Source organism: Heteronotia binoei, chromosome 4 (genome assembly GCF_032191835.1).
Source record: "Heteronotia binoei isolate CCM8104 ecotype False Entrance Well chromosome 4, APGP_CSIRO_Hbin_v1, whole genome shotgun sequence".
Taxonomy (NCBI): domain Eukaryota; kingdom Metazoa; phylum Chordata; class Lepidosauria; order Squamata; family Gekkonidae; genus Heteronotia; species Heteronotia binoei.
This window is the reverse complement of record NC_083226.1, coordinates 67916965-67939837: the sequence shown is the minus strand read 5'-3', so window position 1 is coordinate 67939837 and position 22873 is coordinate 67916965. Positions and strand designations below refer to the sequence as shown.

The window sequence follows — 22873 nt, the reverse complement described above, 5'->3', positions numbered from 1 at the left end:
AATACCAGATACTTCAATTTAAATGGCTAGCACTTTCAAAAACACAGTTCAGCATTCATTTCAACCTTTCTCAAAGGCATAACTGCTCAGTCATGTGCTATAAAAGGGGTTAATTTTACTTTAATTATTATTGATTGTTAAGGCACATAAAATATTTTAGATGCCAAAGGAAACAAATCACATTGTAACACTTTATATGAACTTATTTATTAATTATTTATTTTTCTATTTTAAAAGTGCAGGCGCGAGGGAGAGTTTTAGAACTCAAGGCAGTAAGAAAGTTGTTCAGCATATCTGACCTCCTTTTTCACATGGAGAACAGATTGTGCAAAAGCTGTTTATAGAGCATATTGTAATTATTGCTATCCTGTGCTGGATATATTGTTGCCATGATGTGTGATATGTGTGTAGTGACATGAAAACCAGTGGGTCACTGAATGCACATCATCAAGGAAGAAAAGGGGCTTAGCTTACTAATACTGGTCAGACATATTTGAGCAGTGTGTTTGGCAATGGTTCGGGGCAGGGGGGAGAGACAGGCAGGGTAACAGTGTGGAGACCCTTAATCTTTTCCCATGTATTGGGTGATTCATGACTTCTGTCTTTAAAAAAGCATATTAACTCAGAATCTATTCCCAGGCTTATGGTGCAATGCTGTCTGCAAATTACACCCACTATATGCAACAGAAGCAGTCCAAAATGCATTTGTGCTAGTGGAATGCCAGCACAGCTGGCCGAAGTATCTTGTTTCTCTGATTTGTTGTTGTTGTTGTTCAGTTGCACAGTCAAGTCCGACTTTTTGCGACCCCATGGACAAAGTCACACCAGGTCCTCCTGTCTTTCGCCATCATCCGAAGTCTGCTCAAATTTGTGTTTGTTACATCAGTAACGCTGTCCAGCCATCTCATCTTTTGCCACCCCTTTCTTCTTTTGCAGGAGCCCCTTGGCGCAGTGTTAAAGCTGCAATACTGCAGTCCTAAACGCTGCTCACAACCTGAGTTCAATCCCTGGTGGAAGCTGGGTTTTCAGGTAGCCAGCTCGAGGTTGATTCAGCCTTCCATCCTTCCAAGGTCAGTAATATGAGTACGCAGCTTGCTGGGGGGGAAGTGTAGATGACTGAGGAAGGCAATGGCAAACCACCCAGGAAAAAGTCTGCCGTGAAACCGCTGTGAAAGCAATGTCACCCCAGAGTCGGAAACGACTGCTGCTTGTACAGGGGACCTTTCTTTTCCTTCTTCTTTTGCCTTCTGTCTTTCCCAGCATCAGGATCTTCTCCAGGGAGTGCTCCCTTCTCATCTGGTGGCCAAAGTATTTGAGCTTCAGCATCTGACCTTCCAGGGTACAGTCTGGGTTGAATTCCTTTAGGACTGACAGATTTGATCTTCTTGCAATCCAAGGAACTCTCAAGATTCTTTTCCAGCACCACAGCTCAAAAGCATCTATTCTTCTGCGCTCGGCCTTCCTTATGGTCCAGCTCTCACAGCCATACAGTACTACTGGGAATACCATCGCTTTGACTATACAGACTTTTGTTGGCAGGGTGATGTCTCTACTTTTTATTATACTGCCCAGGTTTACCATAGCTGTCCTCCCAAGGAGCAAATGTCTTTTAATTTCATGGCCACAGTCACCATCTGCAGTTATCTTGGATCCCAGAAATGTGAAGCCTGTCATTACTTCCATGTCTTCTCTTTCTATTTGCCATGGTGTGATGGAGTCAGATGTCATGATCTTAGTTTTTTTGATGTTGAGTTTCAAACCTACTTTTGTGCTCTCCTCTTTCACCCTCAACAAGAGGTTCCTTGGGTTCTCCTCACTTTCTGTCATTAGAGTGGTATCATCTGCATATCTGAGGTTCTTGATGTTTTTCCTGGCAATCTTAATTCCGGCTTCTGCTTCATCCAGGCCAGCATTCCACATGACAATATACATCCTTGTCAAACTCCTTTTCCTATTCTAAACCAATCAGTTGTTCCATATCCTGTTCTGACCGTTGCTTCTTGACCCTTATACAGGTTTCTCAGGAGACATGTGAGGTGGTCTGGTACTCCCATCTCTTTAAGGACTTGCCACAGTTTGTTGTGATCCACACAATCAAAGGCTTTAGCATAGTCAATAAAACAGAAGTAGACATTTTTCTGATACTCCTGTGTTTTCTCCATAATCCAGCGAATGCTGGCAATTTGATCTCCAGTTCTTCTTCCTCTCCGAAACCCAGGTTGAACTTCTGGTAGTTCCCGATCTACATACTGCTGAAGCCTAGCTTGTAGGATCTTTAACATGACCTTGCTGGCATGTGAAATGAGTGCAATGGTGTGATAGTTTGAACATTCTTTGGCATTACCCTTCTTTGGGATTGGAATATAAACTGACCTTTTCCAATCCTGTGGCCACTGTTGCATTTTCCAAATTTGTTGACATAATGTGTGCATCACTTTAACAGCATCATCTTTTAGGGCTTTGAATAGCTCAATTGAGATATCGTCATCTCCGCTCGCTTTGTTGTTAGCAATGCTTTCTAAGGACCAAAAACATTCCTGGGTTGGTACAGTCATTGCACTGATGGAATCCTAGTAGTGAACCATGAAATAGAGGGGGGGTGGAAATGGGTGTGAGATGGGAGGAACAGAGAAGTGATCAGAATATATCCAATCTTTCCTACAAAGCCAGAATCTGGCCCAGTCCTTATACTAATACAACTCTGCAAAACAGAGTTGCATTTACCTGTAACTGTTGTTCATCAACGTTTTCTATGCAGACACACATTGTGACTGCAGCTGCATGCAAACCAACCTCAGACAGGAATTTTACTAGCTTCTAAGCACAAAAGGTGACACCCCTGCCTTCTAGAACCAATGTGAATGGCCCTTTCCCATCTAAACTGCCATGTGTTCTGGAAGTACAGTGCTTTTCCTCAGTTCCTTCCTGTTTGCCTCAAGCTCCCACATTAAGTAAAGGAGAAAAACACCAACTACTATGAAAATCTTGAGAGTTCACAATGGGGCACGAGGGAGGGAATGTGTGTCTGAAAAGAAGATGTTCATGAACGGCAGTTACAAGTAAGTGCAACTGTCTTCATCTTCTGTCTTCAGTGGAGTCCACAATGGGATTTTAGTTAGCTACTCACCAGAGTAGGTGGAATGATGCCCTCACTGGAACAACTGAAAAACCACCTTTCCAACCTCTGCCTTGTTTTTTGATTACAGATCCAGAATGTAATACTTTAAGAAGGTGTCCTCACCTGATCAAGTAGCAACCTTGCAGATGTCAACTAGTGGTCAAGGCAGCCAAGGAACTCTGTGCTCTGGTAATGTAGGCCTTGACATCCAGAGGGAAGGATCTGTCAACAGCAGCATAGCATAACCAAACCACTGAAATCAACCACCTAAATCTGGACTGCAGATTACCCTGTCCTTCTTGGGACCAGATTAGCAGACAAATAAAGCCTTGTCAACCCTAAATGGCATAATTCTATCAATATAATACAACAGTGCCCTCCTAACATTTAACAAGTGGAGGGCCTTCTCAGCTTTGGATGAAGGGGAAGGAAAGAAAAATGGTAAGATAATTTCCTGGGCTAAGTGGAACTTGGAGACTATGAGCTTTTTCACACAGCCTAAGTATTCCGGTATAGCAGCTGGCCAGTTACTGAACAGTAACGGGTTTCTGCTGGCATTTCAGACAGACCCGATTCAGTAACTGGCTGCTACCGGAATACTCTCACCTTTTCACACACTCCCGCGGCTGTCCCGGTAGTGAGGCGTGCCTGAGTCGTCACAAACAAAGAGCAGCTTCTTCCACTTTTCAACCCCTCCTTCCGGGTTGAAATCGCTATGGGGTGCTGTGTGAAATGTCCAGTATCTAACCCAGGAGCAGTTTTCGCGCCGTTTTTCGCCCGCCGGCGCGCGCGATCTCCGGCTTTTTTTTTTTTTTGAACGTCAGTTTAGATTGATATAGCGATATATCGCTATATCAACCTGTCAAAACAGCACCACCATAGGGATGGCTAGGCTCCGTTGCAATCCCTATGGTGGTGCTGTTTTGACAGGTCGATATAGTGATATATCGCTATATCGATCTAAACTGACGTTCCAAAAAAAAAAAAAAAGCTGGAGATCGCGCGCGCCGGCGGGCGAAAAACGGCGCGAAACCGGCTGGCGCTGGTGGAAGCGAGATAAGAGCGGAACAGTGTGAAATGGCTCGCTTCAATCACGCTTCAATCACGGAACCCTACCGGGGAAAAAAACATGTGTATTACTGCAAGCGGCACAATACCGACTCCCTTCCGGTTTCCACCGGAAAGTGTGAAAAGGCCCTATCTTAGGGAGAAACTCTAAACTTGGGTGTATAAAAATCCTTTCACTTAACACCTTTAGGAAAGGAGGGAGGGTCTACTTGAAGGGCTGCCGATTCACTCATCCACCTGGCAGACTGCAACCAAAAATGCTACATTCCTGGAAAACATGGCCAAGGTACAAGAAGCAAAGTGCTCAAAGGGAGGCTTCATGAGCTGAACTAGAATGAGTTGTAAAGAGATCATTGGGGGAAAACAGCTGGCAGAGGGGTGGGAAACATTAACCAATCCCTTAAGAACATGTTGAGACAATCTGTGGGAAAACAGGGGAGAACCACCTATGAGGTCATGATAAGTAGAAATGGCTGCTAGATGTACCTTAATCAAGGAAACAACCAGATATCTTGGAGCTAAAGACAGAAGATACTCAAGCACTCCTGGTAAGGGACAAGGAAAGGGAACAATAATAATAATAATAATAATTTTTTTTTATACCCCGCCCTCCCTGCCGAGACAGACTCAGGAACAAACCCCTTGAAGTAGCCCACTTCTCAAATGAAATCCATTTCCTAGAATAGGAATATTTGGTTGAAGGCTTTCTCACCAGAACTAGGAAGTCATGCACCTTGGATGTGAAAGCTAAACCTGAAAACGTATCCTCCGCACAGTGAGATGGAGGAGCGCAACATGGTGATACAGCATGGGGCCCCATGTTAGTAGGTCTCTGGCCAGTGGAGTGATATCTAATCTGTCCCCACAAGGTGGAGGAACAAGAACCATCTCTGATGAGGCCAAATGGTGCAATTAGGATGCAATCTGTCCCTTCCAATATCAGCTTTCATATGACCTTGCTGAGAAAGGGGAAGGGGGGAGCATAAAACAAGCATTCTCTCTGTTGGATTAGAAAAGTGTCCCCTAGGGACACCTGCCATTTCTGCCTGCCAGAGCAAATGCTAGGGCTTTTGTTATATCTCATGTAGCAAAGAGATTGATTTGAAGAAACCTTCGAACCTTGAAGCCTGGGATAACATATTTGAGCTGAATAGACCACTCATAGCCTGTTGGAAGGTTCTGCCTGTCAACCTTGTCATTCATGGCTCCTGCTATGAGAGCAGCCCTCAGTGATACAGATTGCTATATTCTGTCCAAACTATGATGGCTTCCATGCATAAACTCTGTGAACCTATCCTTCCCTGCTTCTTCAAATAATACATAGCTGTTGCGTTGTCTGTTTGAACAAGCACTCTCTAGCCCTGGAGGATATCTGCAAAGGAGGTAAGGGCAAAATGTATGGCAAGGAACTCAAGGATGTAAAAATATAACTTCGTTTGAAGAGGCAACCATCTCCGAAACCTTCACAACCTCCCAATCTGACAGGGAGGCATCAATGGTAAGGGTTGATGAGGGAGTCAGAGCCCAGGCTATACACTCACAAAGAGGTTGGAAGGTAGAATCCAGCACAGTAGCGACTCAGAAGTATTAGTGCATGGACAAATGGCAATGGTCTAATTTATTTAGGCTCCACGATGCCCTTCACTTCTGAATGTCATTAAAAATAACACGACAGTAAACCTCAACAGCTCAACAGTCCTCCAGATGCCTCCCTCCTTCAGGCACGAAAAATTAAACAGTGTTACTGCCATGAGCTAGAAGGGAGCCATAACAATATCCACTGAGGATTTTTGCTTGGACATGAAGACACTGCTCTGTCAGACAACCAGGAGCTCCTCTGAAGGAATGGCTTTTCCATCTGCAGTGGAGGAGAGAGAGATTTTTACCAATGCCCCTTCCTCCTATAGACTCTCAATTTACTCCCTATGCCTTTCAGAACACTGCAGTGAGAGGAGGAGTGGACGTTGCATTCTTCCATAGCCAGGGATCAAACTTGGGGACACCTTCACTGTGCAGTTTTACCATGCTTTATGTCATTCTTAGAACCTACCCAACAGGGGAAATATGTAGGCAAAATTTGCAAAGAAGGTAGAAAGCATAATTTTGAAATTCTGTGGTCTGTGGATTCCTTTTCTGAATGTGTCTAACTACTTTCATGTGCTTATCTAGTCTAATGCCATTTAAGGATGCTTTTCCAATACATACTTTTCCTGACTGTATACAGATAAGAAGATAATTTGCTATCTAGAAACAAAGACTATGTGTGGGGAAGAAATATTTTGCTTCCTGCTGTGCAGGGACAGCATAACAGACATCATCATAGTTACACATTTTTGCATACACATTTGGAACTGTCTTCTTATATAACTTACCTAAGCTTTGTTACACCTGAGTGAAAACTATCATTACATATCCCTTGATTTTCTCCACTCATTCAATATACCTTTTAAAAGTCTACAACCAATATGATGATGAAATGTTTGAATGATACTTCATAAAATTAATTGAAATTATCATAATAGCAGAAACCTCATGTAGCTGATGGCAATAAAACACTTAAGAGCATCATATGCATGCACATGCACTGTGTATTGGGAGCCTTGGAGTCGTTAAGGTGCACCTTGTAAGCAGGAAAATGGCAAATGCTTATGTGAAACCCTTCATTAACTTTCTTCAGATGGTTGCCACAGTTATGAGTTCATAATGGGCTGTTCTTGTACTTTGAAACAATTACAATGTTCACACTGACAAATTTAAGATATGCAAGGCTTTTTTTGTAGAAAAAGCTCAGCAGGAACTTAGGTCACACCCCGACATCACCATTGTTTTCACACAGGGCTTTTTTGTAGAAAAAGCCCAGCAGGAACTCATTTGCAAATTAGGTCACCCCCCCCCCCCATGCCAAGCCAGTCAGAACTGCATTCCTGTGGATTCCTGCTCAAAAAACAGCCCTGAAGATATGATTACGAAGCATGCCTACCTATCCAAAGCTGAATGTCAGTAAAGTCAGCAAATAAGTCTATGAGCTGAATTCACTTTGCAGAAGATTTAAAAATTGCACTCTGCCATGTGGGTTTTTTGGTGCTGTAGAAATATAGTGGCCAGAATCCAAAAACAGTAAAATAAATGCCATGAGTTTATGGAGGGCATATTTCTCTCAAGACAGCAGACCCTCACCCGGGCTACATGGCAAATCTGCTGCAGAAAATCACTAGGTAGCCTTGGACTACTCATTCTCTCTCAGCCTCATTTATCTCACAGGGTTGTTTTGTGAGGATAAAATGGAGGAGGGGAAGATAAGGCTGCCAATCCTGGTTAGGGAATTCCTGGAGATATGGGGATGCAGTCTGGAAAAAGTTAAATTAGGGAGGGAAAGGACCTCAGCAGAATATAACTCCACAGAGCTCACCTTCCAAAGCAACCATTTTCTCCAAGGAAATTATTTCTGTAATCTGGAGATCAGCTGTAATTCTGGGAGCCCCATCTGAGGGTTGGCAGAGCTAGGGAGAACAATGTTGCAGCCGCTTTGGGTCCTCATTGGGGAGAAAAGTGAAGTATTTATATCTAAAATGAATTAATTTAGTATCCATGTTCAGTTCCAAGTCACTGTGTCAGAATGAACATATATTATTATTTTGGACCATGAATGGCTTCATACAAGCTATGGTTAGGCTCACCAAGGCTTAGCATCAAATGTGTGTTCATTTTCATTCTCAGAACTTCAAACTTGGGACATATGAAATAGCTCCTAATTCTTGATATCAGTAAGGCAATTTTCCATTCAGGAAATACCTCCTTCTTATTGTAGAGGGTCTAAAGGAAGCATACTTTCCTATGCAGAGAAATTGGTGTTTCTTGCCCCAGCCAAGTAAAGACTGAATAATGCCTAGGGTTTTCTCAGAGCATTTATGAGGGTTATTGAAATAGATCTATTAGTTATAGCTTCTACAAATAAATACTGTACAAGCTATATGTTTTGGTTTGTATATTAGGGTTATTATTAACCTCCAGGTAGGGTCTGGAGATCTCCTGCTAGTACAACCAATGCTCAAGCAATAGAGATCATTTTCCTGGGAAAAAACAGCTGCTTTGGAGATCAGACTATATGGCATTGTATCCTGAAATGTCTTTCCTCTCCAAATCCTGCCCTCCCCAGGCTCCACCCCTAAAATCTCCAGGTATTTCCCCACCAAAAGCTTCATTTGTGCCCCTACAAGGTTTTTATATGTTTTTGTAATAAGCATGTGTACGTTTGCTTTTTTTTAAAGCAAAAACTCAGCAGGGACTCATTTGCATATTAGGCCATACCCCTGACATCACCATTGTTTCACACAGTGTTTTTTTGTAGAAAAAGCCCAGCAGGAACTCATTTGCATATTAGGCCACACCCCCTGATGCCAAACCAGTTGGGACTGTGTTCCTGTGCATTCCTGCCCCCCAAAAGGTCTATAACTATTGATTTTTATTTTTAAAAAAACTGTTGGTCCCTTACTAGTATTCTAAACTTCCTTTGGAGGTTTTTGCTTGATTGGTTCAGTTTCTTTTTGTGGTTGCCATGGCTGAGGATATACAGTTCATACTCTCCAGACTGTTATCTTTGTTCCCTTGCTGGGGTTTGAGTATTATGTGCACTGAGGGCTCTGAGCCACCTAATCTCTCTGCCCATGCCAAGTGGTGAGACTTAGTTACTGAGTGCCTTGGCTGAGTGAGAACTCACATTTTATTCCCTGTTGACTGTGAAATTTTCTCCCTTGCTAGGGTTTGGATGTTAGGTGGACTCAGGGCTGTGAGCCACCCCATCTCTCTGCTCACATCAAGTGCCATGACTGAGGACAAACATTGTATAACATCCTGATTGTGAACTCCTCTACCCTGCTGGAGTTTGGGTGTGGTGTGGACTCAGGGATCATGGCCATGCAAGAGAGATTGGACCAGATGACAGCCCTGTGTGGCCAGTACTTCCTTCAAAAGCCACTCCTCTGCTTCCCTGTTAATGTGGTGTGGCTAGAGTGTCTGCTAAGCTGTCATGCGGTTACTTTGGGGACCTTCTGTCAGAACTCTGGGGGACGTCTGCCTTTCTGCCCTTTGGAACCTGCTTTTGGAGACTTGGGGGTGGGCTGCAAGCATAGGGGGATTGATTGACTTGCTTCCAGTGTCTGGTGGGAGGGTGGGTGGTCTGCTCAGGTCAAAGTTTCCTTGTGAGTTTGGCTTGTTCCTGAGCCATTCCATAGACTCCTGTAACTGCAGCTATCTTTTCCAAAGAGAACACTGGAGAGATCTTCTTTGGTCCATAACTAGGACCCCAGAAATTAATTGTAAGGACTGTAGAAAAATGGGTGGCAGGTGAGGTTCCCTGTGTGTTTGGTGTGTATAGTTTGCATAGGGGTCCATTCTATACACTTGGATGGCATATAGAGAAGCATCAGGGAGAGGTTTCCTGCATGTGTGGTGCCTGTAAGTTGCACAGTGTCCATTCTATGCACTTGTCAACCTCCTGAACCCACACCTGTCATTTCTGCTCTTCCCCAGAAAGCACTTTCCTGGCGGCACAATCTTTGGGAGGCTATAACTTGAACCTTCTAAGTCCAGTCCTCACCAATCTTGGAGAGCTTGTAGAGGATAGTCAGCCAAAGATCACCTCTAGCAAGCCAGGGGTGGAGTTCTACTGCATCATTAACCTCGCAAACCAAACCAGTTCATTTAGTCCTGAAAAGTTTGTAACAGTTCATGGGTCATGAACAGGTGACTCCACAAACCACAAACCAAACCACATTCTCCCGGTTTATGCCCATCCCTAAATGTGATGGCATTGCCACTATCAAATTACTTATTCCATATATTCCATATAGATGAGCTCCACCATCAAGATAAAGGAGCTAAAATGTGATCCTGTATGTAAAATTGCTACCTAGGACCTGAAAGATTTTCCAGCTTTGCTTCATTAATGTCATCATAAGATGATAAAAGGTTTCTCTCTTTCCTCACTGCTTTGACCTGCATTGTATTTTCCGTTTCCTAATTTCAGTCTTCATCTATCAAGCTATATTTAAGATTCAGACCTTTTTGTACTGTCTTCATAGTGCAACAGATGAATGTGAAATAGGATTCATATTGATATTGTTACAGTGTGTCACAGGTTTAGAGGAAGCCAGTCAGGCCTCCGATTCAGTGGGAGCTCAGAGGAGTGCAGATCCTGAACCTTTCTGAGAGTTCCACCTCCTCCTTCTGAGACTCCTTGTCCACTGAATAGTAGGTGCAGCTGCATAACAATTCCTGAATGAGTGCCACCATCTATTTTTCTACAAAATGATTGCTGAAGCCAGTTATTTTACTTCAGACTATTTGTGTTATCATAAACATTTAGCCTTAGTCGAGACTGGAGGATTTATGATAATGAAGGGGCAAATGACTTGTGAGAAAAAGACCCCTAATTTCAGAACACTGTAGTCATCTCTTTGGTTGCCAGGGTGCCTGGAGACACAACTCACACACATCTGCCAGGAAAACATGGGTTTTGTCTACCAGAATGTAAGGGACTTATGTAAGTAATAACGGTCACAATGTTGCAGCAGCACTCCATGACTCTGGAAGAGTGCTAACCAGGAGAAGGACAGGTTTCTTACCTGTAACTGGTGATCTTCGAGTGGTCATCTGTGCAATCACACATATGGGTAATCCGCAGGATTGGCCCCGACCTCGGAGAGTTCAAAGCAATCTTGATCGTAGATCTGGCGCGCCTCCCACTTGTCCTGGGAGGAGGCAGCTACTGCGCATGCCTGGACAAGGGGGAGGTGCTTAGCCACTCAGTTTCTTCCCGCCGCCGGATAGGTGGAAATAACTGTGCTAACTAGCTTCCAGCAGCGGGGAAGGCTGGGTGGGTCTGTGTGATTGCACAGATGACCACTCGAAGATCACCAGTTACAGGTAAGAAACCTGTCCATCTTCTTCGTGGTCTCTGTGCATTCACACATATGGGTGATTAGCGAGCCATTTCTTCGGAGGTGGGTGCTGGATCTGTAAGAATATGTAAAGTTAGAGCGTAACGTAATGATAGTGGTACTCACAGTGGTTAGTCGAAGATCGACCGTAGCACCGCTTGTCCGAAGGAGGCATCTCGCCGGGCACGAACGTCGAGAGCGTAGTGCGAGGCGAAGGTAGATGTGGAGGACCAGACGGCTGCGGCGCAGATGTCCTCTATAGGGATGCCTTTCATGAAGGCGGACGAGGTAGCCACGGCTCTGGTTGAGTGGGCTCGTATATGTTGAGGGATGGGTTGTTTTGCCAGCTGGTAGCAGAGTTCGATGGCAGCAACAATCCATTTGGAGAGTCTCTGAGTAGATATTCTGCTGCCCTTATCATGGGTAGCGTAGGTGACAAAAAGTCTAGGGTCTTTACGGATTTGGCGGGTTCTGTCTATGTAGAAGGCTAGGGCTCTCCGTGCATCCAGGTTGTGGAGCGCCCTTTGTCCCGCGTCCGCGGGGTGCTGGAAGAAGGCTGGTATAGTGGACTGTCTTCCTAGATGAAAAGGAGAGACGACCTTGGGTAGAAAGGTCGGGTCAGGTCGGAGGATCACCGTACTGTTATGAAATATCGTATACGGTGGGTCTGCTCTGAATGCGCAGATGTCACTGGCCCTCTTACCTGTGGTGAGGGCCGTAAGTAATGCCGTCTTCCATGACAGCAGGTGTAGTGGGATGGAAGCCATGGGCTCGAAGGGCGGTTTCATGAGTTGGCTCAGGACTAGAGACAGACTCCAGGTGGGTAGAACTTGTTTGATTGGTGGGTGTAGGCGAATGATGCCCTTGAGGAAAGCTCTGGTCGCATGGTGAGAGAATACCGTTGTGCCATCGATGCGGGGGTGGAAAGCAGAGATGGCTGCCAGGTGTACCTTCAGGGAAGAATACGACAGACCCGCTCTAGAGAGCGTTAAGGTGTAAGTTAGTACCTGAGGTATAGTGGCATAGTTGGGGTCGAAGTTGTGCTGTGAGGCATAGTGTGAGAAGCGTTTCCACTTCAGTAGATAGGATTTCCTAGTAGATGGTTTTCTGGAGTTCACTAGGACCTGACGGACCTCCGGGGGGAAGTCTAGAAACTGATTCTCCAGGCTGTTAATTTGAGCGATGCCGGGTTGTGGTGAAGGACCCTGCCGTCCTGTTGAGAGAGGAGATCCCGTGTTTGAGGGAGTTGGATGAAGGTGTTGTTGGACAGGAGCAGCAAGGTCGTAAACCAGGGTTGGCGGGGCCACCATGGAGTTATGAGGATGCAGTTTGTGTGGTCTACCTGAATCTTCTGTAGAACTCTGGTGATAAGTGGAATGGGGGGGAAGAGGTAGTGGAGTGTTCCGTTCCAAGTTTGTAGGAAGGCATCCCCCCTGGAGAGGTGGGATGGAGGACCTCTCGTGTAGAAGCGGGTGCATTGGGCATTTGACGGTGAAGCAAATACATCTATCTTCGGTTGTCCGAAGATGCTGAAGATCTGTCGGATGTATCGGCTGTTGATGGACCACTCGTGGTTGTTGGTAGAGTGGCGACTCAGGGCGTCTGCCTGGGTGTTCTCGACCCCTGGTAGGTGTACGGCCGTGAGGAAGATGCCCTGGCTTATGCTCCAATGCCACAGTGCCAGGGCTCTCTTGCAGAGTCTGACGGAGGCGGTGCCGCCCTGCCTGTTGATGTAAAAGACTGTGGCGATGTTGTCGGAGGTGATCTGGACGTGCTGGTTCCTTAGCGATGGGAGGAAGGACCGCAAAGCCTTGTGCACTGCGATGAGCTCCAGGCAATTTATGTGGAGAGAGCGTTCGTAGTCTGTCCACTGGCCCTGCACCGTGAGGTCTTCCAAGTGGGCTCCCCATCCCCACTTGGAGGCATCTGTGGTTACAATCACCGAGGGCGGTGTCTGCTTGAATGGCATGCCCTTGTAGAGGTGACGTTCCTTGGTCCACCATTTGAGGGATGGCACAATGTGTAGTGGAAGGGTGAGTAGTGTGGATTGATGTTGTGTGTGGGGGCGAAAAGTCCTTACGAACCACATTTGGAGGGGACGCATGTGCAGCTTCGCAAACCGCAGAACTGCTGTGGTTGCTGCCATGAGGCCTAGCATTCTCTGGAAAGTGAGCGCTGTTTGGGAGCGCTGGGCGATGATAGTGTTGGCCAGTGACAGTATGGCGAGTGCCCTGTCCTGAGGTAGAAAAGCCGTTTGCGAGAGCGTGGAGATGTCTGCTCCTATGAATTGAATCCTCTGGGTAGGGACTAGTTTGGATTTTGAGAGGTTGACTAGGAGGCCTAAGGTGGCCAGGGTGGAGAGAGTGGTCGAGACGTCCAGTTGTAGTTGCTCCCTGGAATGGGCGACGATCAGCCAGTCGTCTATGTAAGGGAAGATTGATATCTGTTGTTGGCGTAATGTGGCTGCTACTACTGCCATGCACTTGGTGAAGACCCTTGGTGCTGTGGAGAGGCCGAAGGGAAGGGAGCAGAACTGGAAGTGCTGCTTCCCTATGGCGAACCTGAGGAATCTTCTGTGATGATGATTGATTGTAATGTGGAAGTAGGCATCCTGGAGGTCTATGGACGCCATCCATGCTCGTTCTGGGATGAGCGGGAGGATTGCCTGAAGCGTGACCATACGGAATTTCTTGTAGGTTATGTGTAGGTTGAGTTTGCGGAGGTCGAGAATGGGTCGGAGTCCTCCGTCCTTTTTTGGCACCAGGAAGTACCGGGAGTAGAAGCCGGTGCGATGGTATTGGGGTGGGACTGGTTCTATCGCGCCTTTGTCCAGCAGAGACGCGATTTCTGTCTGCAGGGGTGCGGACGGGGGTGTGGTGAGGAATCGGTGGTGCCTTGGAGTGGAGGTAAACTCTATTAGGTAGCCTCTTTGAATGATGGCGAGGACCCAGGCGTCTGATGTTATGGTCCTCCAGGCAGTGTAGAATGGTTGTAGTCGTGTTGATCGGTTTGGCTGATGGAGGGAGACTGGACGGCTCGGGGGAGGGAGGTCAGAGAGACGGTTTGGATGTGGTTGAAGGTTTCTTGGTTGTTTGGCGTCTGTTTTGAAAGGAAGGTTTGGACTGCGGTGGTTTGCGCTTCCATGATTCCTGTTGCCGTGGGGATCTGGTCCCTTTGTATTGGCTGGACCTCCAGTTCCTTTGCCGATTGGATTGGGTCAGAGGTTGGGAGACTCCCAGTCGTTTCGCCCTTTTCCTGCCATCGTCTACTGATGTGAGGATGTCATCTGTAGATGAGCTAAACAGGCCAAGGCCATCAAAGGGCAAATCTTCAACCTTATATTTGATGTCTGGTTGGAGGGAGGAGGACCTGAGCCACGCGTGTCTGCGGAGTGCTATGGCTGAGGCCAAGGTTCTGGAGGAACACTGTGCAGCGTGACGGGCAGTGTTGATTTGCTGTTTGCTCACTCTGGCCATCTCTTGCAGGGTAGTGGTGGCTGACTTTTGGGATGCCTCGGGCAGGGATGGTACCAATGCGGCGAGGGAAGTGGTCAGGTTGTGGGTGTATGCGGAAAAGCATGCCATGTAGTTGAGGATTTTGGTTGTGGCTGTAGTGAGGGCGTAAATCTTTCTCCCAATCGTGTCGAGTTTTTTGCCCTCCCGTTCTGGTGGTACCGGGTGTCTAGTCTGCTTCGACTTCGAAGACGAATGCACAATGATCGAATTCGGAGCCGGGTGGGTGAACAGGAACTTGGAATCAGGTGCGTGTATCTTGTACAGAGCTTCAACCCTCTTGGATGTTGGCGGTACTGATGCCGGTTTGTCCCATGCTTCTTTGAGTGTTTCTAGGAGGACGGGGAGCATGGGAAGAGAGGAGCTGGATGGAAGATCCGCATGCACTAGATCAAATACGACGTCCGAGACTCTGGGAGCGTCCGTATTGAGTTTCAGATTTAGCGAGCTTGCCATGTTTGCTACGAGGTCGAGGTAGGATCTCGGGCCCTCAGACGGTGATAGGTCTGCTGGCTTGGCTATGTCGGAGTCTGGGGATTGTAGGTCCGAACCCGAAGAGTGGTCGGAGTCGGAGAGTTCCTCCTCGGATCCGTCGTCGGTTCCTTGGTGCAGGTTGGGCTGAGGTGTTGTCTTGGGAGCCGCGTGTAAGGATCCCAGTGGCGATGGGAGTTTCGGTTCGGCGCCGAGACTCGTAGGGTCGTCATGGTGGTGAAGCGGTTCGACCGATGCAGTTTGGAGTCTGTGTGTGTGATCTCGGTAGCGAGGAGACTCTTGGTAGCTGTGGTAATGGCGATCGTAGGAGGGTGATCGTCGGTGTCGTCTTCGGTTCCGTGGGGATGGAGACCTGGATCTCGATGGAGAGTAATAGTAGTGTCTCCCCCTGCGGTGGCTGCGGGAGCGTCGGCGGCTGCGGGACCTGGTGCGGCGGCGACTGCGGGACCTGGTGCGGCGGCGACTGTGGGACCTGGTGTGTCGGCGACTGCGGGACCTGGTGCGTCTGCGACTGCGAGATCGTGGTCTAGTCGGGAGAGCTCTCGGGGTCGAGGGTTCTCTGATGAGCGCGTGGGCGTCTATTGGCTGTGCGAGATCTATGAATTTAGTGGGGTCGAGAGGCCGGGTCCTAACGGATGCGGTAGAGTGCGTATCCAGCAGCTGGTCTGGTGGGGAATTCGGAATGGACGGCGACTTCGATGAGATGCGGATGATTTCCAACGGAGTGATTGACGGTGTTGCCGTCGACTTCGACGTCGGAGTCTTCGGCATCGATCCGGAGGCAGTGGCGCTCGGGTTCGGTGCCTTCGGTTTGGTGGTCGGGTTCGAGGCCGAGTCGAGAGGGCGGTTCTTGTGCTTTTTCGAGCTAACGCTACCCGTCGGGTCCGAGTGGGCGGAATCGGAACGGCGGCGCTTTTTGGGGTCGTCCGACTTCTTGGAGTGTTTGCCGGTCTTAGGCTTACAGGGACTCTGTGCCACGGAAGCTGCCGACTGCGTCTCTCCCACGAGGTGTGGGGAAGATGGCGCGGGTTGTTTTTGTCCGCCATGCGGCATGGCCGGTCGGAGTGTGGTTTCCATGAGGTGGCTCTTGAGTCTCGCGGCGCGGTTCTTGCGGGCCTGTTTGCCAAATTGGCTGCAGTGCATGCAGGAGTCTGGACGGTGGGCCTCTTCAAGGCAGAACAAGCAAAGAGAGTGGCCGTCGGACGAGGGGATTTTGGATGAGCAGCTGGTACAGCGTTTAAAGATTATCTTGTCCCTTCCTTCCATCCGCCCGGGGAGGGGGGGGGAGGGAGGGGAAAGTCCAGAAAGAATAGTAAGAGAAGGCTTTTTTTTTTTTTTTTTATACGATACCAGGAGGAGTAGAAGATGAAGAATTGAAGCGAAGAGAAGGTAATTGTTGGAGATTGCAATGAAGAAGTTGGAGATCAACGAGGAAGGTGCGATCCGGTCGGCGGTAAGGAAGAAACTGAGTGGCTAAGCACCTCCCCCTTGTCCAGGCATGCGCAGTAGCTGCCTCCTCCCAGGACAAGTGGGAGGCGCACCAGATCTACGATCAAGATTGCTTTGAACTCTCCGAGGTCGGGGCCAATCCTGCGGATTACCCATATGTGTGAATGCACAGAGACCACGAAGAAGATCAGATGGGTTTCCAGTCACTCCGTACGATCACCATCTCGGCCGTTGCAGTGGAAGAAGTTGTGCCGCCAGGAACTGTCCAGGCAAGCAGTTTCTAGCCTTGACCACAGAATCCATATGGGAAGGCTAACATCACCAGCAGCTATCTTTCTGCAGTGCCAGACTCCATTACAGTCTCAACTCCCCACAGGTGTGCATCTAGCAGTACCCAATTCCTGCTGTTTAGATACATCCCCGATTCTTGGCCAATTGAGGGTCTCCTTCCCATCGTCCTCGTTTGTCACCATTGGCGCCTTCCTTGAAGACTACAATCGGTAATTATCACCCTGTTTGTCCATCCTTATGTTACTTCTATGCATTTCTCTCTATTTTTATTAGGTCTGTATGTATGTTATATGAGTCTTTTATCTTGTATGTGTGTGTTCTATATTTTTCTGTAATAAAATCAATTGTTTTACTTAATTAGTGTCCTTGGTAAATTTAGCAATAATTTCTGGAAGTGGAATTCTGTATACATAGATTCTAGATCCTTTTTAAGCCAAAGGTGCCCACCTGTTAATTCCCCAACTTCTTTCGAGGGCATTTTGGCTTATAGGCTGTAATGTACTAAAACAAAATAGGGTCTCTGATACTATGAAGTATTACATTTCAAGCATGTAATGTGTCAATCTTCATTTAAACACAGTAAAATCTTACTAAAAGCAACAGGATTTGTTGAATTGTATCTCTGTTGTTTGGTGTACTCAGGTCAAAACCAGATTATTCTACTTATTGAATGTCAAATCCTATTATTTTCTTAGAATAAAAGTGAGGGCACTCTAGGATAAAAATTTTATTGCTTATCAGTGCTTCCTGTGTGACACTTAAACCAAAGGACTGCATATGAAGCAAACAGTGACTCTAAAAATTTAATCATGGCAAGCAAAATGAATCCATTACATCTAAGTACACAAATTTTTCACAAGCAGAACATTTCAATGGAAGAAGAAGCATGTTCAAATTCCTCCCACATCACATCAGTGAAACAAAAAAGTGCCCAAGTAGTATTTAAGGTTATTGTATACTTGCTTGGGTGTTTCTTTGTGTAGAAAGGCGGGGCATAAATAATCTAAATACATAAACAAATAAATGTCTGGTTTATGCTCATTGATTGTTTGAAGGAAGGGAAATGCCCTTTTCTTGTTTGCCGCTTAAGGGTCATAAACTGTGTATCTTTGATGATTACACAAAGATACACTTGTATCTTTGCCATCACATGTACTTGTAAATTAATTCTGTGCTTTGTTATGAAACAAATGAACAGATCAGCTTCAGGTTTATTTTCCCCATTCACTTGTGGGAGAAACACTAAGTGACTCTGAGTGCAACCCTAAGAATATTTTTTCTGGGATAAAGCAAAATTTTGCTTGAAGTTATTTTCTGTCCTACTCTAATTAATGAATAATAATTAAGTTCTGAATAGTGAAATCTGGGGCACCTACATCAGAGTTCCACCCTCTCTTGGATAATGCTTGCTGCCAAGTTCCTTCAAATGGTTCCAAATTGGGAGGGGAAGGGTTGCAACATTTCAGCTGGTAAGGTGCCCATTTCTGGGTCTCACTTGCCAGCCTTGCTTGGGCACTGTTTCATAGCTCATGTGGCAATTCTTTAAAAGGCCATGTTGTCACCAGCAGTCTTTCCTGCAGCAGCCACCAGCAAGTGATGGGGAAGACCCCACCCACAAAGCAGAACATGTTAAACTGACTAAAATTTCATTTAAATGCTCTTCTCTGATCCACTGAAAAGAATTAAGAGGAGAACACACAAGGACTTGCATCACTCTCTGCCCCTTGCTTTTCTTTTGTGCCTGCAGCCTCTCCCCTTTTCTTCTGTCTTTTCCACCCACCCATTTTTGTTCTTTTTCTCCTGCATAATCCTTCATGCCCTCTGTCCTTCCCCAACTTCATCTGTTCCTCTCCCCCTTCTGCAGTTGTCTCTTTTAACTTTTCTGAACCTTCTCTCCCAGTTTTCTCCCCTTCTGTATTTTTCTTTTCTTCCTCTGTCTCCACTCTCCTCCTGACAGGAAACTGAGGCTTGAAATCCTAAGCAAGGTTAGATGTGGGTTGCCTAGCAACTCCCAAAATGGCCACCAATACTTCCCAGTCACATGAAATCTGAATGGCACATTTTTCTTAAATGGCACACAGGACTTTTTTCCTATGGTTTTCAGTTTGTTTTAACCACCCAATGTGTTTTTAAAAAACAAGTCATATTTTTTCAACAAACCCTTACCCAAAACTTCTAGAAATACCACCTATGTCTGGCTCTGGCTCTACTTGGTAGATTTTTTTTGATCCACACTCTATTTCCTGGTTTAGAATTAGATATAATGATGTTGCCAAGTGATATTCTTCTCATGTAATTGTAAATTCTGACATTCTATCATATCTACTTTTTTTTTTACCAAGGGATCCAATACATTGCTTGCCTGATTCAGTAATTTATGTAAAATCTCATCCATAGATGTGTTATTTTCATGGGATGGGATGTAAGAACATAATAAATACAAGAGTGTCTTCTGTCAAAAAATCTGTCATTTTAAAATATGATAAAGTCAATTTTACACAATCCTGTCTGCATGATCTCTCAACTGTCTAGTGTAGCATGTTATTGACAAAGAAGCAGCTATCTCTTAGACAAATCAATCCATAATGCTAAGAGCACCTTCTTCTTTCCAGCCTGCTGTGAAATACAACTTGGCAGCAAGTAAAAGGCTCACAACTAATTCTAAATCTGTTCTCTCAAAACTTTGTTTTCCAAATATTGTAAAAGAATAGTTCATCATCATCATTTTATTTATATCCTGCCCTCCCCGCTGGAGCAGGCTCAGGGCGGCTAACAACATAAATCAATACATTAAATTATACAATGATATTTAAAACAAAGACTAATTTAACAATTTAATTAAAATTCTAAAATTGATAAAATTAATATGCTGGTGCTATTACAGTAGATGGTAAGTTTACTTAGCAGTCTCTCTCTTTAATTGGTGAAGGCCATCCCAAAAAGGATGGTCTTGCAGACCCTGCGGAACTGTTCAAAATCCCGCAGGGCCTGCATATCTTTCGGAAGCTGGTTCCATAGGTATGGAGCCACAACAGAGAAGGCCCAGGCACGGGTACTCTGTAGTTTTACCTCTTTCGGCCCGGGGATAGTCAGCAGGCTCTTCCCTGCTGACCTCAGTGCTCTCTGGGGTTCATATGGGGAGAGACGGTCCCTAAGGTAGGCAGGTCCTCGGCCATGTAGGCTTTAAAGGTAATAACCAGCACTTTGTAACAAATCCGGTATATAACTGGCAGCCAGTGCAGTTCGCGCAGCCCCAGTTGTATGTGCTCCCACTTTGGGAACCCCAACAACAGTCTAGCAGCTGCGTTCTGCACCAGCTGCAGCTTCCGGGTTCAGCACAGAGGCAGCCCCATGTAGAGGGCATTACAGTAATCTAGTCTAGTTTTGGGGTCAATGCGTGAAAATATCATGTTACATCTAAACTTAGGTTTGTAACAGCTGCCAGAATACTTGCATGAAGGAACTCCAGAAAATATTAACAAATTTGTGGTTGAAGAACCTCTGACATCCAATTAAAGACTACAGATTAAAACAAGATTGTGTGGAGTTCGATATCACTCGAGCATGTTTCTTAAATAAGCTTGCAGATATTGAAAAAACTGAGTTTTGCAGCCCACTATTTCTTCCATTACTTCTTCATAAGATAACAAGCCATTTATTGTGAAGCCTTCTATTGTACATTCACCCAGTTGTTGACATATTCCAGATGCATAGTATCTGGTAACGTTTTTGTAAAGACTGCAATAAATGACACTGTACTGGGCTATAGTCAGATTTCCAAAACAATAATGCTAGTTTTTAGATTAGAAATGAATAATGTCTATTGTAGTATTCTATTTCAGTATATTTATCATTGCTTACAGATGATAGATAGCTTTTCTTTACACAGTGAATCCAAAGCAGTTCACAACTGCTTTATTTGCTTTATCTAATGTGTTAAATAAAGCAAAAATTACATAGTAGCATCCCACTTACAGTTAACAGGCTGTATGAGCTATACACAGTAGTACAGACCACAGCTCCTACTTTTTACCCAAATTATTTTTGCTACTAGTTTATTACAGAACAATCCTATTACCTGTATAGAAAAGCTCTATTGAGTAATTCAGTTTTGCATAATTTTCAGAAAGCAAGAAGAGTGGAAGCCTTCCTGACCTCCTTAGGTAGGTCATTCCTTAAGGTGGGCACTATGATAGAGAAAGCATATGCATGGGCTGTTGTTGATTTTATACAATTGCAGTACAGCGTAATTTATTACAGTCTTTACAAAAAAGTTACCAAACACTATGCATCTGGAATATGTCAACAACTGGGTGAATGTACAATAGAAGGCTTCACAATAAACCACAATAGCTAACCTAAAAAGATGGCATTAAGGATTACAGTACAAATCACGATTCATGGTTCGGTTCGTGCCTATGTCAGATCCCTGCTAATTTAGTTGGGGAAGTCATAGATATGAAAATAATTGCAGGAATTTGCTCTAATACAGGATAGAAAAGTAACATGAGAAATCCCACTCATGAGAAAGCATGAGATACTGATATGCAGCAGCATTTTTTTTTACAGCAATTCCTCATGCCACTTTGGACATTGCCAAGCATCAAAGCATAGAATATGTTCAAGTATCCACTGTTAATATCAGAACCTGTATATTTTAAAATGTCAACAGTTAACAGACAACTAAGCAACAGGGTAATGTAAGTTAAATTATAACAAGATCATAGAAGAGAAACTTCCACTTTAAGAAAATAAAAGCTTTCATTAAGAGCATTTAAATCCAGCACCCCAAGAGAAGTGTTTCTGTACTAAAATAGCTCCTAATCTCTCTCTATCCTGGTTAAATGTAAATTAGGGCAATTATAAATACCCACATTTGCACTGGTTGCAAGTCACCAAGTTTGCTAACCTTTATTATTTCACATAAAACAAATAAGAAAATTCTGGCATACTATTCTGCCTACTAAAGATTGCAGCATACAACAAAACTATTAGTCTTATGGGAACTTACCATGTACCACATACTTGGCCATTTGGGATCATTAAAATACATGGACTGGGTACCACCAAGTTTGTAATCTCTCTTTATCCTTCTTTTTACAACTTGTTGTTCTATCCATTCCACCTGTCAATACAAACAAATATTGTACAAACAACACAAACAGTAATTTTTTAAAAAAAGCTATCATGAGTATTCTAAAATAAATATAAAATCTGAAAATATTGCTGTTAACAGGCACAAAGGCATATTTAGATACTAAATTCCTTTTAATGTTCTAGTCATTTAAAATACATTTAAATAGCACATCTGCATAGATCATATCACCAACAGCCCTTAAAAGTGAACCCTACCAGTTCAAGAAAGAAAGAAAGAAAGAAAGAAAGAAAGAAAGAGCGAGCTAATGCTTTTGCCTAACAAACATCTTATATATTCATTCTATCCCAATGACTGAGCAGCATAAGTTATTATGCAACTCAATAAGATCACCTCCCTTTTATTATGATACAGATAACAACAAAGGAAGAACATAAAAAAAAGCCTGTATACAAATGATGAAATATTACAGAGATAAGTTGAATAAGTAAAACTATCATTATTAAACATTTTAAATTATTAATCAACAAAACAATTTGGCTCGGGGTAGGGTTTCCCCCAGGATTAGTTCTATAGCACAGTCCGTGCTCCGGTGAGGGGGTAATTGGTTGGCTTCTTTCTCGCTAAACACCTTCATCAGGTCGCGGTAAACCTCAGGGATCGGGTGCACTTCCTCCACCGTCACACACGCCCTCTCTTTTGCGGCGGGGGCTTTCGGTCCCCACGCCATGTTCCAGAGGTGGGTTTTGCACCCAGGGTCCAGGAACCTGATGGTCTGCGCCCTCCACCGGATTAGGGGTTCGTGCTTTTCTAACCATCCCACCCCCAGCACTACCGGGTACGAGCACGAAGGGGCAATCACAAAGAACTCCTGATCCCAATGCTCCTCGATCCCCATGGGACATGGTTG

At 45.0% G+C, this 22873-nt stretch overlaps 1 protein-coding gene across 2 annotated transcripts in view; it reads right to left on the bottom strand.

Moving 5' to 3' along the window:
* PCSK5 (proprotein convertase subtilisin/kexin type 5) overlaps nt 1-22873 on the bottom strand; it is a 429617-nt gene that overhangs the window by 328567 nt on the left and 78177 nt on the right. For both annotated transcript variants that reach the window (XM_060237482.1, XM_060237481.1), the window contains exon 3: nt 21880-21993. In XM_060237482.1, the coding sequence (XP_060093465.1) occupies nt 21880-21993 (114 nt within the window). The remainder of the gene's footprint in view (nt 1-21879; nt 21994-22873) is intronic.